Below are 13057 nucleotides of genomic sequence, written 5' to 3' on the forward strand. Positions count from 1 at the left end.
TAAACGCTGAGCCAGGACTCGTTTTCAGACTTGAGAGGTCATAATGACGGCCTGAGGCTTATTGCGCTTTTGACACCCTCATGAGCATAACTGACTTGTTCCGCCTCGCTGACCCCACTATGTATAAGAAAAAGAAGATGCGCTTCCTGGCGTGGGGAATAAAGCTTTAACTGTTCAACGGACTTGCATGCAACCTGCCCAAGGATTTCACAAAATTATTTTCAGGAGCCAGAGCAATCTAGAAGGTCCTAGAAACGCATGCCAGGCAGTACAGCCGGCACCAAGGACGTGTAGCAGGGGGGGGGGGGGGGGTTGAACTCTCCCCGAAATATTTTTCTGGGTCAATTTTTAGAGCGCGTACAAAAGAACTCTCTCTTCTCAATTTAAACCTTTCTCAAACGACGCGATAAGGAATATTGTTACATGTATTTCTACATCGATTCGTTCCATGCCCAGAGGTGTAGAACATAACGTGCCGCTTCCGTGTGTGCCTACAAACATATAAATAATGACGGGTTCTAGAAAGGTGACTGATCAAGTAGAGGTCGCTTGTAGACTGCGCTCCTCCTTAGAACACAAATGGCTAAATACTCAGTTGCTTCAGATACTCAAGACAACGCAAAAAAATGCAACGATGCAGAATAAACAACACCTCTGTCCCCGTCGGCCAATTTAGTGTGTCAGTAAAGCTGGTTCCAGCGCCCTAATGCACAACGTCGCAGCTGGGAAAATATCCCCCCCCCCCCGGTCACCAGCGTAAGCGAGTTCAAAAACCCATTACCCCCCGGGGGGCTCACTCTTTCGCCTGATAAACTTTGACCAATTAATCAATCGGCAAATAGAGCCACGGTTGCCGTGAAAGGTCGCTCGCTCACCGTTTGCGTGAGAGCTCGACAGAGGGCGGGGGGCGTATTGGTTCGTGTTCCAGTTTTGAAGCTAGTGAAGAGAATTGGGGCTGCTGTCACATGGCATACTTTTACCTCTCCTTCCTAGAAGGACTTTCGTGAAACGTGCTAATTCGTTCGTAGCCCTTGCGATGCAGTGACATCATGAAAAGGCACGGTTAAAATTCTAAGCAAGCGAGCCTTGCGTGCTATTCACGAAAAAAGCTCGAGTTACTACGGACGAGCATGCTCATGGACCAAACAACCACATCGACTCACAACCGGGAGGCTCTGCTTCTGTGACAGGCCTTCAACTCGGCGCCGAAGTTCACACAAGCGACGTTCTTCCATCGCAGGATCTACTCAGCTGGAGCGAAATGCAGCACGCGTCAAGATGACGTACTTCAGCAGCCAACAATAGTGCGTCCGCAACGCAAAACACTGGCGAGGACACGAGTGATATGGGTGGCGTAGCCTTCAGATGTTCTTCCGATTGTGACTCCACGTGCAACGTGGATGTAAAGCCTCTTGACTTGGGGCATTACGTCACAAAGACTGTGATCGACCTCACCTTAAAAGAAACACTCCTGCAAAGCTCCTGGAATTCTCCGGATAACTACAATTTTCCGCCCACAACAACTTAAAACGTGTGCTTCCAACTTGTGGCTTGTGTATTCAGAGCTTTTGGGAGGAGCACTCTGTAAATATTGCGTACTCTTCGCCAAAGATTGTGCTTTAAAGAGGGAACATCAGCGCTTCGGTCGTTTTGTGATGAAAGCTTTTACAAACTACCACAAAGCTATAGACGTCTTCAGAAGTCATGCAGTCAGCAGCTACCATGTGAAGTCGGCATCACAGTCAAAGGGTTTTTTTGCAGTTCACTCAGGACTTCATTGATTGATTTGATTTGTGGGGTTTAACGTCCCAAAACCACCATATGATTATGAGAGACGCCGTAGTGGAGGGCTCCGGAAATTTCGACCAGCTGGGGTTCTTTAACGTGCACCCAAATCTGAGCTCACGGGCCTACAACATTTCCGCGTCTATCGAAAATGCAGCCACCACAGCCGGGATTCGATCCCACGACCTGCGGTCACTCAGGACTTCATTCTGACATAATAAGTCACTTGAACACCACAGTGCAAAATAAAGCCAACGAGAACCGGCAAAAAATTTTGATGCCGATAATTAAAACCGTAATGTTTTGCGGACGTCCAAATGTGGCACTTCGCGGAACGGATGACTGCAGTCCTATCGATTTGGCGGAAGGCTTTCCCATCACGAACTATAGTAATTTTTGCGCACTACTTACAATGAGGGTCGCATGTGGAGATGCTCGCTTAAAGAAGCATATTCGCAAGGTTCATAGACTGTCGCGCCGTCTAGCGGAATTCAGGAGCGTCCTCTCAAAGATGATAAGTAGGCAGACGCTCTCAATGATCCCTTGTTCAGTGGGGTTAGCCAAAGTGTTAACGCGTTAGCAAGAAACGAACACAAACATCTTTGTATGTTTCGTGAATCAGTGAATGTACCGGGCCGTCCTTGACACGATAAACCTGATTCGTTCTTGCGAGGCATGAAGTTTTTGTGAAAATACGTGGCAACTCACGTTTTCGATTATAGCCCGAAGAATACACATATCAGCTTCGCGAGAGTCACTGCAGCCACTTTGGATAGGTATATGTTATCATCTGACCATTCCAGTTAAAACTTGCCTTGTTTTACGTGTGTATAGCATTCTTCAGTGCTTTCGTAGGGAAAGGATCCCATAACACTCATTGTACGCAGAAAGTAGCGCAGGCTCGCGATTTGCGTTTCTAAACTTTGGCCTACGCTGCGCGGCTTGTTCTTTGCGTTCGTTGATAGATGGCAGCACACTGCAAGCAATTCCTTTCTTGCAGGGGATCGAAGCGAAATGATATCCGCACCCTCAGAAAAACGTGGTGAGTGACGCCATGTTGATGTTGTCTCTTGTGCGTGGTCAATGAAGCATTGTTGGTACTATCGAAGTCGTTTGGCGGAGAAAATTTCCGAGAACACTTTCAGCAGTGGATGTTAAAAAAAACCGTCTTGACGTCGAGGATTTTTCCCTAAACGTAGAAGGTTGTAAACGCCCTGAGAGTGACAGTGGCAATGAACGATCAGCTGCTAGCTCACAAGCAGAGAGTTTCACTTCACGTCCCGTCGTGCGTTAATTTTTTTTTTTCACGCTGGTAAGCCACTTTGACTGCATGTATTGTATAGTATCCTTCAGCGAGCTCAAGATAAAAGCACACTTTTTCTTGTGCAGTGAATGTATCGCAATTAAAGCGAATATTACAAAGCGCCGCATGCCGCCAACACGCTCGAGCTCTACCAGCGAAGTGAAATAGTTAGAGCAATGAAATACGCAGTTGCGACTACAGTCCACGCTAACTTCTCCTGCACTTCACCGGAGCTGTCCGAACGACGTTGTTGTTCGACAAATGTTCGCAATTTTGACGTTGCGAAAAGCGTACGCGTGTCGATATCCTTGTTTCGATCGCGCTGATGGAACCTGCAGCATCCGAGTGCATGGAATATCGCACTGTTTGTGTGATCATGGCTGGGACAAAAGCGTTACTTAATGGGAAGTTCAATGCTTGTGTTCTGTTGAAGAAGCAGCTGCAAGATGCTTACAGCGCAAGTAATGACGTCGGTGTAATATCATTGCAAACCATCGCTACGTTGAACATTCGGTCCCATGCAGCCGCGACGGCACGCTACTCACTCGCTAGTGGGCTACTACTACGGCAAATCTGCCAGAAACGCTCGGCACTAATGATCTCAGAGTGTCATTCAGTTCATACGTGAATTCCAGTTCACGCAGTTTTCTGTATCACGCACAGGATCACGCAAATCATCGTTGATACACTGTCGATCAGCTGACACCACCAGTTGGACTGTGGCAAGAAATGAGGTAGCGAACATTCAGTAGTTCCTATCGGTTGGGAAAGTACTTTGGTTCGATATACGTTCATTGGACGATCAAGAGTTCATCCGGTGAAAGCGGCACGGGGAGCACGTCCGTGCGTCTTATCTTTTCTAATGCGAGTTCTCGGGTTGATCATCCTTCCGCAGCCATCTTGGATTGAACGGCACACCACCTATAGGCCATGGGCATTGCGAGTTAAAACATCTCCGGGCGATGACATGTACGAAAGCCCACGAATTCAAAATGAGATACTTGCAATTTGTGTCAAAATTATCCAGAGCAAAATTGTGAACTGAGTCAACAGTTATGGTTGTTTTTCAATCCTCGCTGATGACGTGACAGGCATTTCCTGCACTGCGCAGCTGTCTCTTTATGTCCGATATGTCGACCAGCACACGTAAGAGCATTGTGTGCTTCGAAAATGTTATCTTAATTTCGTTCCTGTGCATGACCTCATCGGTAAGGCTCTAGCACGCAGCATTTTGAGCGCTCTACGAAGCCACGACCTTTATTTAACTTTACTTTGTGCCCAGGGCCACGATGGCGCCGCTTCCATGAGGGGGCACCTAAACGGTGTTCCTGTGGTCATTCGAAAGACATTTTCAAAAGCCTTATACGTTCATTGTGGCACTCACTCCTTAAACCTGATGTTGCTTCATTCGTGCCAGCTATCTAGCATTTGAAACTGCTTAGGGACTGTTTATTCCGTGTGTGCACTTGTCAATGCGTCCCTAAACAAATGTAATCAGTTACAAGGTCAAGTTAAAACGGAACGACAAGGAAGAATGTCACTCAAATCTTTCTGCCAGACAAGGTGGGTTGAAAGCAACGATGCTCTCAAACACTTTTTGGAACTTTACACGCCAATCGCTTGCTTCCTTGAAGACTTAGAGGGGGCTGTGTCATCAAATATATCGTCCAACATGCCAGCTGCTAAGTGCGATGACTAAGCCCGAATTCATGGTCTCCCTACGCATAATCAGCTGGCTGTTTCCCTGACATTATCACTTTGCAAGTTTTTTGCAAAAGGTCAACTGTGACTTGTCGCAGGCATGTGTCCACGTCGACGACATTGTCAGCGTCCTCATTGAAAAAGAGCAGACGCATCCAAGAAATTTACGAATATGTTTCGGCAGCCCTCTCAACTTCTAAACGATGTGAATGTAGAGACGGCACTGCCACTAACGGTCTTCAGGGAAAACCAAAGATGTGAGACGCCTGCTGCCAATCCAGAAGATACTATAGGCGAAATGTGTATTTTCCTTTCTTGGCCGACGTAGAAAACCAGATCTATGAGCGTTTGGGAACCACAAAAGTGTTGTGGTGGGTTGTCAAATGATCCTACCAAAATATTGTCATCAGCAAGCATTTCTCAGATCCCTGATACCCCACAACTTTACCTCAGTGAGCGTGCGTCTTTGATCGAAGGGGAATTGATGCTGTGATCGAAAGAGAATCGATACCCCCTCCCCCCCAAAAAATTCTTGCTACGGCCTCGGATGACGCGTACCCACTAGCAGCAATTGGGAAGGTGAGAACATTCCATCCGGCATGTGAGCGGCCTCATCAAGTGTGAGGCCCAAGGGACGGCTTTCAGCTGTCTCATAGTAAAGTACCGAGTACTCTTAAGTCGTTGACCACTTTCCTTCTAAACCAGGACACCACTTCATTTACAACACTGGCCTAAGGGCACACATTTATTACACACATACGCACACAAATTTTACACCTGAAGGGCCAGGCTATGTCGCAATAAAGAAAAATGCTGTAGGATCCTACGACTTGCGCGAGATAAGCAGAGGGATCGGAAGTCACTGGATTTTTTATCAACCTTTAGAGAGACCATGCCACAAGTGCTGAAAAAATTGTTACCTTCGCAGCATCCTCAAATATATACGACTGCTGACGTCATAGCAAGAAACTCAGCAAACACTTGGAAAAGAATCGGCTAAGCCAGAGCCACAAGCATTTGGCTTCACTTTTGTTGGCCGCCGTAAGTTTACCACTTTTTTGCGCCGACGCCCACGCACCACACCAACGCAGCTGCGTGTGTCGTCAAACGCTGCAAACGCCACCTACGCCATACCACCCACCTGCCAGCGTCGCACCGAGGCAAACCTATGTTGGGCACGCCCCAGAAAACCACCCGCTCTGTTACTATGGGAGCCGGTCACAGCAACCGCTGCTCACAGTACCAGCAGATGACAATACATGTATACGCTGTTGCGCCGTCAACGAATTAACGTACCGCGTCCACAGCGTGGTCAGAATTCTCGGCACATCGCCGAACACCTGTTTAAAAGCGCACGGAGGTCTCGACGTTATTCACATTTGCTGGCTTCAGCTACCTGTAACCTCAGCGTAGACCATACACCCGCGTCGCCTCACCGTAGACTATCGTTCCTTGAAAAAGTTAGTTAAATAAACAGACCTAATTAAGCAATATTTTAGAACACAAACAAGTCTAAATAACTCCAGGCAATGGACAGCAACATGTATTTGCTCGCGTCATAATTGCGTGCGTCGGGCATATTTTCAAACTCTGGCTAAAGTTACCTGGAGCAGCCTCCATGAAGTCGCTTGTCCACAAGAGACGCGACCTGGCATGGGCACTCGTATCCATGCGGGCGCATATAGAACGCACTTTTTGCACATTTGTCACTTGCTCGATAACACAGAAGCCTTTCGCGAGGGCGTCTCGCAAAATTTTGTTATGTATGAAACCCCAAAGCTCCCCAAAGCTAAATCACTGGATCAGTAATATTACTTGATGAGCATGCCCGCGCCGGGTAGTTCCTCGTTGGTGTGTATTCCGTGCGGCCACACGTACAGGCTGGTCGACGCCATGGAGATCACGGCCCGTGGACAGCGGTCATCTTGAGCCCGGCACGTGTACACGCCACTGTCGTCCGGCCCGACGTCGGTCAGCGTGAGCAGCGAGTCGCGGACGCCTGCGAGGTCCGAAAGCCGCGCTCGAGAGCCCGAAGAGCCGAGTGGGACACCGCCGACGAGCCAGTTGAGGCGCGGAGGACTGTCGCCGCCAAACACCTGCGTGAGACGCCCCATCCACAACTCTGACGATGATGAATCGGTGTTATAGTGAGGCCGCTTCAGTGAGCCCCGAGTAACATTTTCCAACCACGGTCTTTGAACGGCCTAACCGTAAGGTCGCGGGATTGAATCGCGCGTGTGGTGGATGCATTCTCGATGGAAGCCAGAATGTTTGAGGTCCATGTACTTATATTTATTGTGTTAAAGAACCCCAGGTTGTCGAAATTTACAGAGGTTTTCACTTCAGCGTCTGTCATAATCATATCCTGGTTTTGGGACGTTACATCCCACATCTTTAGACATTAAAGGTAATGCCAGATAGTTCCATTATTGACACAATAGCCGAAGTATCATGTTTAAATTCTCAACAAAAGCTCCTTAATTTGAGCTCGACGGGAACCAGGAAATTGTTTGCATTAAACGGAATATAACAATTAGCGCTAGAATGAACACTCATCGCGGCACGCTGCGCGGGCAAAACCCAAAGATGGACTCGCAAATTAGGCGCTACTTCAAGTTTGTGCCAGGTGATCTCTTAAATTAATTTCATGGAGTGAGTTCAACGGTGAGCAATCCAACCATACACGGATCGAATTGATCCACCAGTGAAACGCCAGGAACAAGTGCTATGCATTCATGTGAACTGTTAGCCTTATCAAACTCTATCACGCTATTTATGCTCATAATTGCTTGCATGGTATAATTCAAATTGAAACAACCATAATCAGTAATTTTCATTTGCTTGCATTCTTTCTGTCGCAGCTTCAGGAGCACCGTTCACCGAAAACTTCAGCGCAGCATCTGCTTTCTCATCTGCCAAGAAATGCTGCTGTTTCGTGGTTTCGCACCAGCAGCATATTCAGTTTGGTTCGATTTTTCAACACATTTTCATCACTATGGTTCGAATACCGCGAGAAGCGATAAAAACCAAGGACTCCCGCAGTTATTAAACCGTTGTGGACACCGGCACGCTCGAATTATTTCATAAAGATACACAGGGCTCAGCAGGCAGCAGGGCATCAGTTAGAAATAAATTTATATTCGAATTAACAAGCATTTCTTGTAGAGGGTAACTATAGCAGGTGTTTCAAGAGAAGTGTCCCAAATTCTCAAATAATACAAAAATGCGTATTCGTTCGATGTATCCACAATACTACTTACCACAGGCATCTTAAGATAGCTAAAGACAGTGGTTCGAGACAGTAATCAAGATGAATTGGTTATTTGTTGAACAAGTAGAGTATGTCCGACGGGAGAATTTCAGGTACTTCATGTGAAGAACCCATTGCAGCTTTAAAGTTTCAGAAATGCGGCCTGTAGTAATAATTTCGAAGGAATGAAATTCACCAAAATTCAGCGACAAAATCGAAACCAAGACTTCGAAGCCCGCAACTATCATATACTTCTGCAGACTTTCAGGATAACTCAGCATCGTGGTATCAACCATCAGCCGACTTCCTTGGATGAATGTGCGGGACTGCGCCTTAAATTATAGCACACATGACGTACATGTGCTAACGACCGCGGAGAAAACGCTGCGATCGCTGTCTTGAACATGTGGCGTCATTCTGGTGGTCTTCTTGCTGCCCCCTGTCTATAGTGAACTAGAATATGATTGAGTGGCGCGACCGGCTGGCTTCCGGCGTCAGCTTTCATAGGATTGCCATTAGGTGGCACTACTGCTACTTTCCATGCCAGCTTCGGCTGCGTTGTCGGGCCCTCGCGGACTCCTGCAGAGCTGCGGATGTGGTTACTTCTAACGCGTTTTTGCTTTCTGGTTCATACAAACGTAAAATTACGAGGTTAGTTACTGCACGCACAACCTGGCAAAAACATTGGCACGGCATCAGGAACCAGTGACAGTAGTTTTTCTCGAAGAATGCGCACTTAACTGCCCTCTATTACTTGCACAAATTCCTGCAGGATCTATCTTGGCTCGAAATGATGTTAGCACACCGCTGAAATTTTGGTCAGAGGCTTGTCGGCCCTCCGGAGGTTGCGCTCTCACTTTCTGCTGAGATTGTCATCCCTGGGAGCTGCAAAAAGCGACTCCTTCGGAGCGTCCCGGTTACCGATTGGGCAACCCGCAGCAAAGCAATGAGAATCCGTTCTCCGCTTCGACAGCTACATGTTTGTCGGTGCGGGCTATCGCACAAAGTACAGACTTCACCCCGGTACTGGCGAGAGAATGCAGCAGATTGCAGCGGCACACGTGCAGTAATGTAACTTGTTTGAATTGGAAAAGCAATAATCCGGCCTGCAAGAGACGCTCATCGTCTTCGCTCTCTTACGCGGCCCGTGGCCCACAAGAGCGCGGTACACGTCCTGCAAGAACACTTTTTTAGAAGTCTCGTGTACGCTAGGATTTCCTTCTGGCTGTCGCTGAGATTCTTGTCTATATCAATCAGGCTAAAAATTAATTGGAACATCTGCGAATGCCAAAAAAGCGACAGCTTTATGCTTCCCGTTTATGGTATTTGCCTTAACGCGTATATACTTCGAAACGCACGCATGGGATAAAAGTGACGCGGAATAACACGGTACTAGGTGTTACTCAATACACGGAAAGAAAGAAAAGCAGCATGTTTAATTTTTCATGTTTTGTTGGGCTAACACTATCCTTTAGAATAGCCCTTATCTATGCTTTCCGTGCGCCTTGGTCAGTCAGAAATGTAAATACATACACCTGTGACCCAGATTGACGGTTTCCACAGAAATGTAGACGCAACACTTTCTTGGCACCGCAGCTGCTTGCAATCTGGTCACTCACCAACGAACACGAGCACAACCACAAGCAGCACACATCACAACTTCGAAGAGCCCGAAGGCACACAGAGAACGATGCAAACTCGATGTTTCTCGTCGAAGCGCAGTAATGCTGCAGGGACTGCAACGCCGATGCGAACGTGCCGCCGAATGCCGGCGTCGGCTGCGTTGTATGCCACCACAGCGCACAACGCAACCAGCGTCATCAGCCCGTTGACATATGCGGTAGCGCTTCTAAGCCTTGACGAAGTTTCTTCAGGTGGTGGTGGCTCAGCGCACCAAACTCACACACGTACTCACGCACACGCACTGATTGACTCTCGTGCTGCCCGCGCCATCCAGGGAAGACGCCACCGGCGCGCGCTCGCCTCGCGCACATGACATGAAAAGGCGCCGTGACGCCGCGAGAAATCCTAGCGGCCGTCCGTGTCGTTTTAGACCACAGAGACAGCAGCCGCGGCCTGCCGTTCGCGCCACTAGATCATATTCTAGTTCGCTGTATACCCCCATCGGTGCTTCGCTTTCGGTTTCGCGAGTAAAACTTCATTACGCCACAATAATTAGTAGAGGCCGCTCCTCATATATCTCAAGACTGCGACGAGATTACAAAGTTTGTAAAACAACATTCTTAGTTACTCTCGCAAAAGATGCCTTTCACCGTTTTGAGGTGCCTGCGCGGTCATAACCGCTAATTGTGAAGGCTTCGAACAAATATCGCATTTCCCGATTTTTGATAATTTTTGGCAGAGTCTTGCAACCCATATCATAACTTTTTGTGCGTGCTCGCATGTTCGGATAATATGAAAAATCGGCATGCAAATAGATTTCTTCAATGATAAGATTGGGTATCGACATATCGAGCTGCAAGCAAGAGGCATCACTGCGGACGCCACAGAGCGCGCTAAGTCACTTTTCTGGTTGTTCGTCAAGCTAATTCTTCATCCCTGGATTTAAAATATCTTTCTGCTGCCATCAGCCTCCTGTTTTCAAAAAAATAAAAAAGCGCGTTAAACGTGCTAACGAATTTATGCTGCTTGCAATTTATATGCGTTTCTGAAGAAAATAATGCCCTGCCTTCTTTCGCTCTAAAACTGTAAATATGATTTCGTCAGCCGTTACGGAAGTTTACTATTATCTGTATACGAACGAATGAATGAATACGCATTGTGGAGACGGGCAAAGTTACTGCTCCCTCAGGGAAAAAGCGTATGTCGTACCTTGCAGTCAATCTTAAAAGTGGATCCGGCGTCCACGACGTGCGTCTCTGGGTTCGTCTCAATCTGCACAGGCGGCGTCACGATAAGTGCGGCAGAGTCGCGCTCTCCCCAGCGGCAACGATAGGCACCGGCATCGGTGTGGGCGGCGGCGTCGATGACAAGCGCTCCATCGGCCGCCACGCGCAGGCGGGGATCGACCGCAGGGCCGACGGCTCGTCCGTCGTGGTACCAGCGCACCTCGCTCGCCTCGTCCTTGTGCAGATCACACGGGATCACCAGGGTCTCGTTGAGCGTCTGCGCAGAACCCGAATCCCACGTTTGTAAACAGCGGCAGGCGCCATCGACATATTGCATGGGGAGGAGGAGGAAAAAACCTTTATTGATGCTGGCTGTGCCAGATAGCCCTTATCCCCACCGGGCTGGTTGACATCCCTAGTCCGGGACGTCGTTAGTCGGGGCCGCCACCCGAGCTCGCTGGACTAGAGTTCGCTGTTCCTCCAGTGTGGAGCTTTTGAGTAGGGTCGTCTCCCAGTCCTCTTTGGTGGGGTTGGGAAAAGGGGTTAATTTTGGGTTCATTTGGCAGGCCCAGACCATATGCCACTTTCCCACAGTACTGGCACTGTTCACTTATTTTTGGGTCGTAATATTTGAGTATGGCTGGACAGAGCAGCGTGTTTGTCTGTAGGCGCCGCAGGACGCGCTCCTCCGTTTTCGAGAGTCCCTTCGCTGGTGTGGGATACAAGCGGCGTTGCTCAATATAGTATTCTTTGATTTCTCGAAACCGTGTTAAAGGTGTGGGACGTTCAGGTCTACCAGGGGAACGGGGAGTTTCCCGGCAAGTAAGCACGCGCGCCGCTGCATGTGCAGCCTCGTTACCCTGTAGACCCTGGTGTCCCGGAGTCCATATAAGACGTATTGGGGTAGGATCGCGGTTTCGCATTCGTGCCGGATCATTCGGAATTTCGCATTCGTGCCGGATCAAGAGGCTGTCCAGTACGCGCCACCCGGAGGACGTCTGCGTAAGACGCGTGTGTTTATTTGTGAGGTGGGCTTTTTGGGGCTCTTGTATAGAGTTAAAGCCTAGCTCCCAATGCAGAGAGTTTCTGATTTGAAGTGCTGATGGGTAAATCAAGTGTGCGCTTAATTACTTTCTTAAGAATAGCATCGACTCTGTTCTCTTCTTGTTTAGTCATTCGTAAGTACGGTATTGAATACAGAATCCTGCTAGTTACAAAAGCATGGGCGAGCCGAATCGCGTCCCTTCCTCGTAGCCCCCCGCGCTTGTTTGACACTCGGCGGATCATGTGCCCTCCCTGTTCTCCAATTTTCCGTAGCTTGTCTAGTGTGGTGCTCTTTTTTGTTCTGTTGTGAATCAGAAGTCCAAGGACTCGTAGTTCTGAAACCTCTCATATGGATGATCCTGATACCATCAAGTTGACGGTCGTCCTATCTTTAATGTTTTCTCTGATATTCAGGAATTCGGATTTAGTTGGAGCGCACTGCAACCCACACTGGACCACATAGTCCTCCACAATGGAGGCGGCCTGCTGCAGGCGGTCTTCAATTTCTCCTAAGCTGCCCCGATTTGTCCAGATCGTTATATCATCGGCGTATATTGCTTGATATATTCCTTCCACTACTGCCAATACTTGCGGGAGCTTCATCATGGCAATGTTGAATAGCATGGGAGATAGGACAGCTCCTTACAGGGTTCCCCGCGTCCCTACTTTGAATGGTCCATGTTCCTCGTTATCTATGCGAATGAACGCCAGTCTCTCAAAGAGGAAGTCTGTGATGTAGGCAAAGATTTTCTTACCGCAATGGATACTACTTAAGTTCTCCAGGATGCTTTCATGTTTAACGAGGTCGAATGCGCCTTTGAGGTCAAGTGCAAGGATTGCTCTGTCGTTGTGCGTCGAGGGAATGGGTTGGATAATGTCTCGTTTTCGTTGCAAGAGGATAACTTGCGCAGACAGGTGTGGCCTAAAGCCAAACATGGAATCTGCGAAATACCCCTTGCGCTCAAGGTACGTGGCAAGACGGTCTCTAACCATTGTTTCCATTAATTTACCGGCACATGAAGTTAATGATATAGGTCTGAGGTTGTCCGTGCTGATTTGCTTACCTGGTTTGGCGATGAATGTGACAACTGTTGTTTTCCATTTAGCTGGCAGTGGTTGGCCATC

General features: G+C 48.2%; 1 protein-coding gene across 1 annotated transcript in view; it reads right to left on the minus strand.

Annotated features, from left to right (window-relative positions):
• The window catches only part of LOC142775796 (neural cell adhesion molecule 1-like), a 79059-nt gene that overhangs the window by 29729 nt on the left and 36273 nt on the right, over positions 1-13057 (minus strand). Inside the window, exons 3-4 of the mRNA XM_075877893.1 lie at positions 10872-11165; positions 6605-6885 (exon numbers count right to left, since the gene is read on the minus strand). Coding sequence (XP_075734008.1) covers positions 6605-6885; positions 10872-11165 — 575 coding nt within the window. The remainder of the gene's footprint in view (positions 1-6604; positions 6886-10871; positions 11166-13057) is intronic.

The sequence above is a fragment of the Rhipicephalus microplus genome, chromosome 1, assembly GCF_043290135.1.
Source record: "Rhipicephalus microplus isolate Deutch F79 chromosome 1, USDA_Rmic, whole genome shotgun sequence".
NCBI lineage: Eukaryota > Metazoa > Arthropoda > Arachnida > Ixodida > Ixodidae > Rhipicephalus > Rhipicephalus microplus.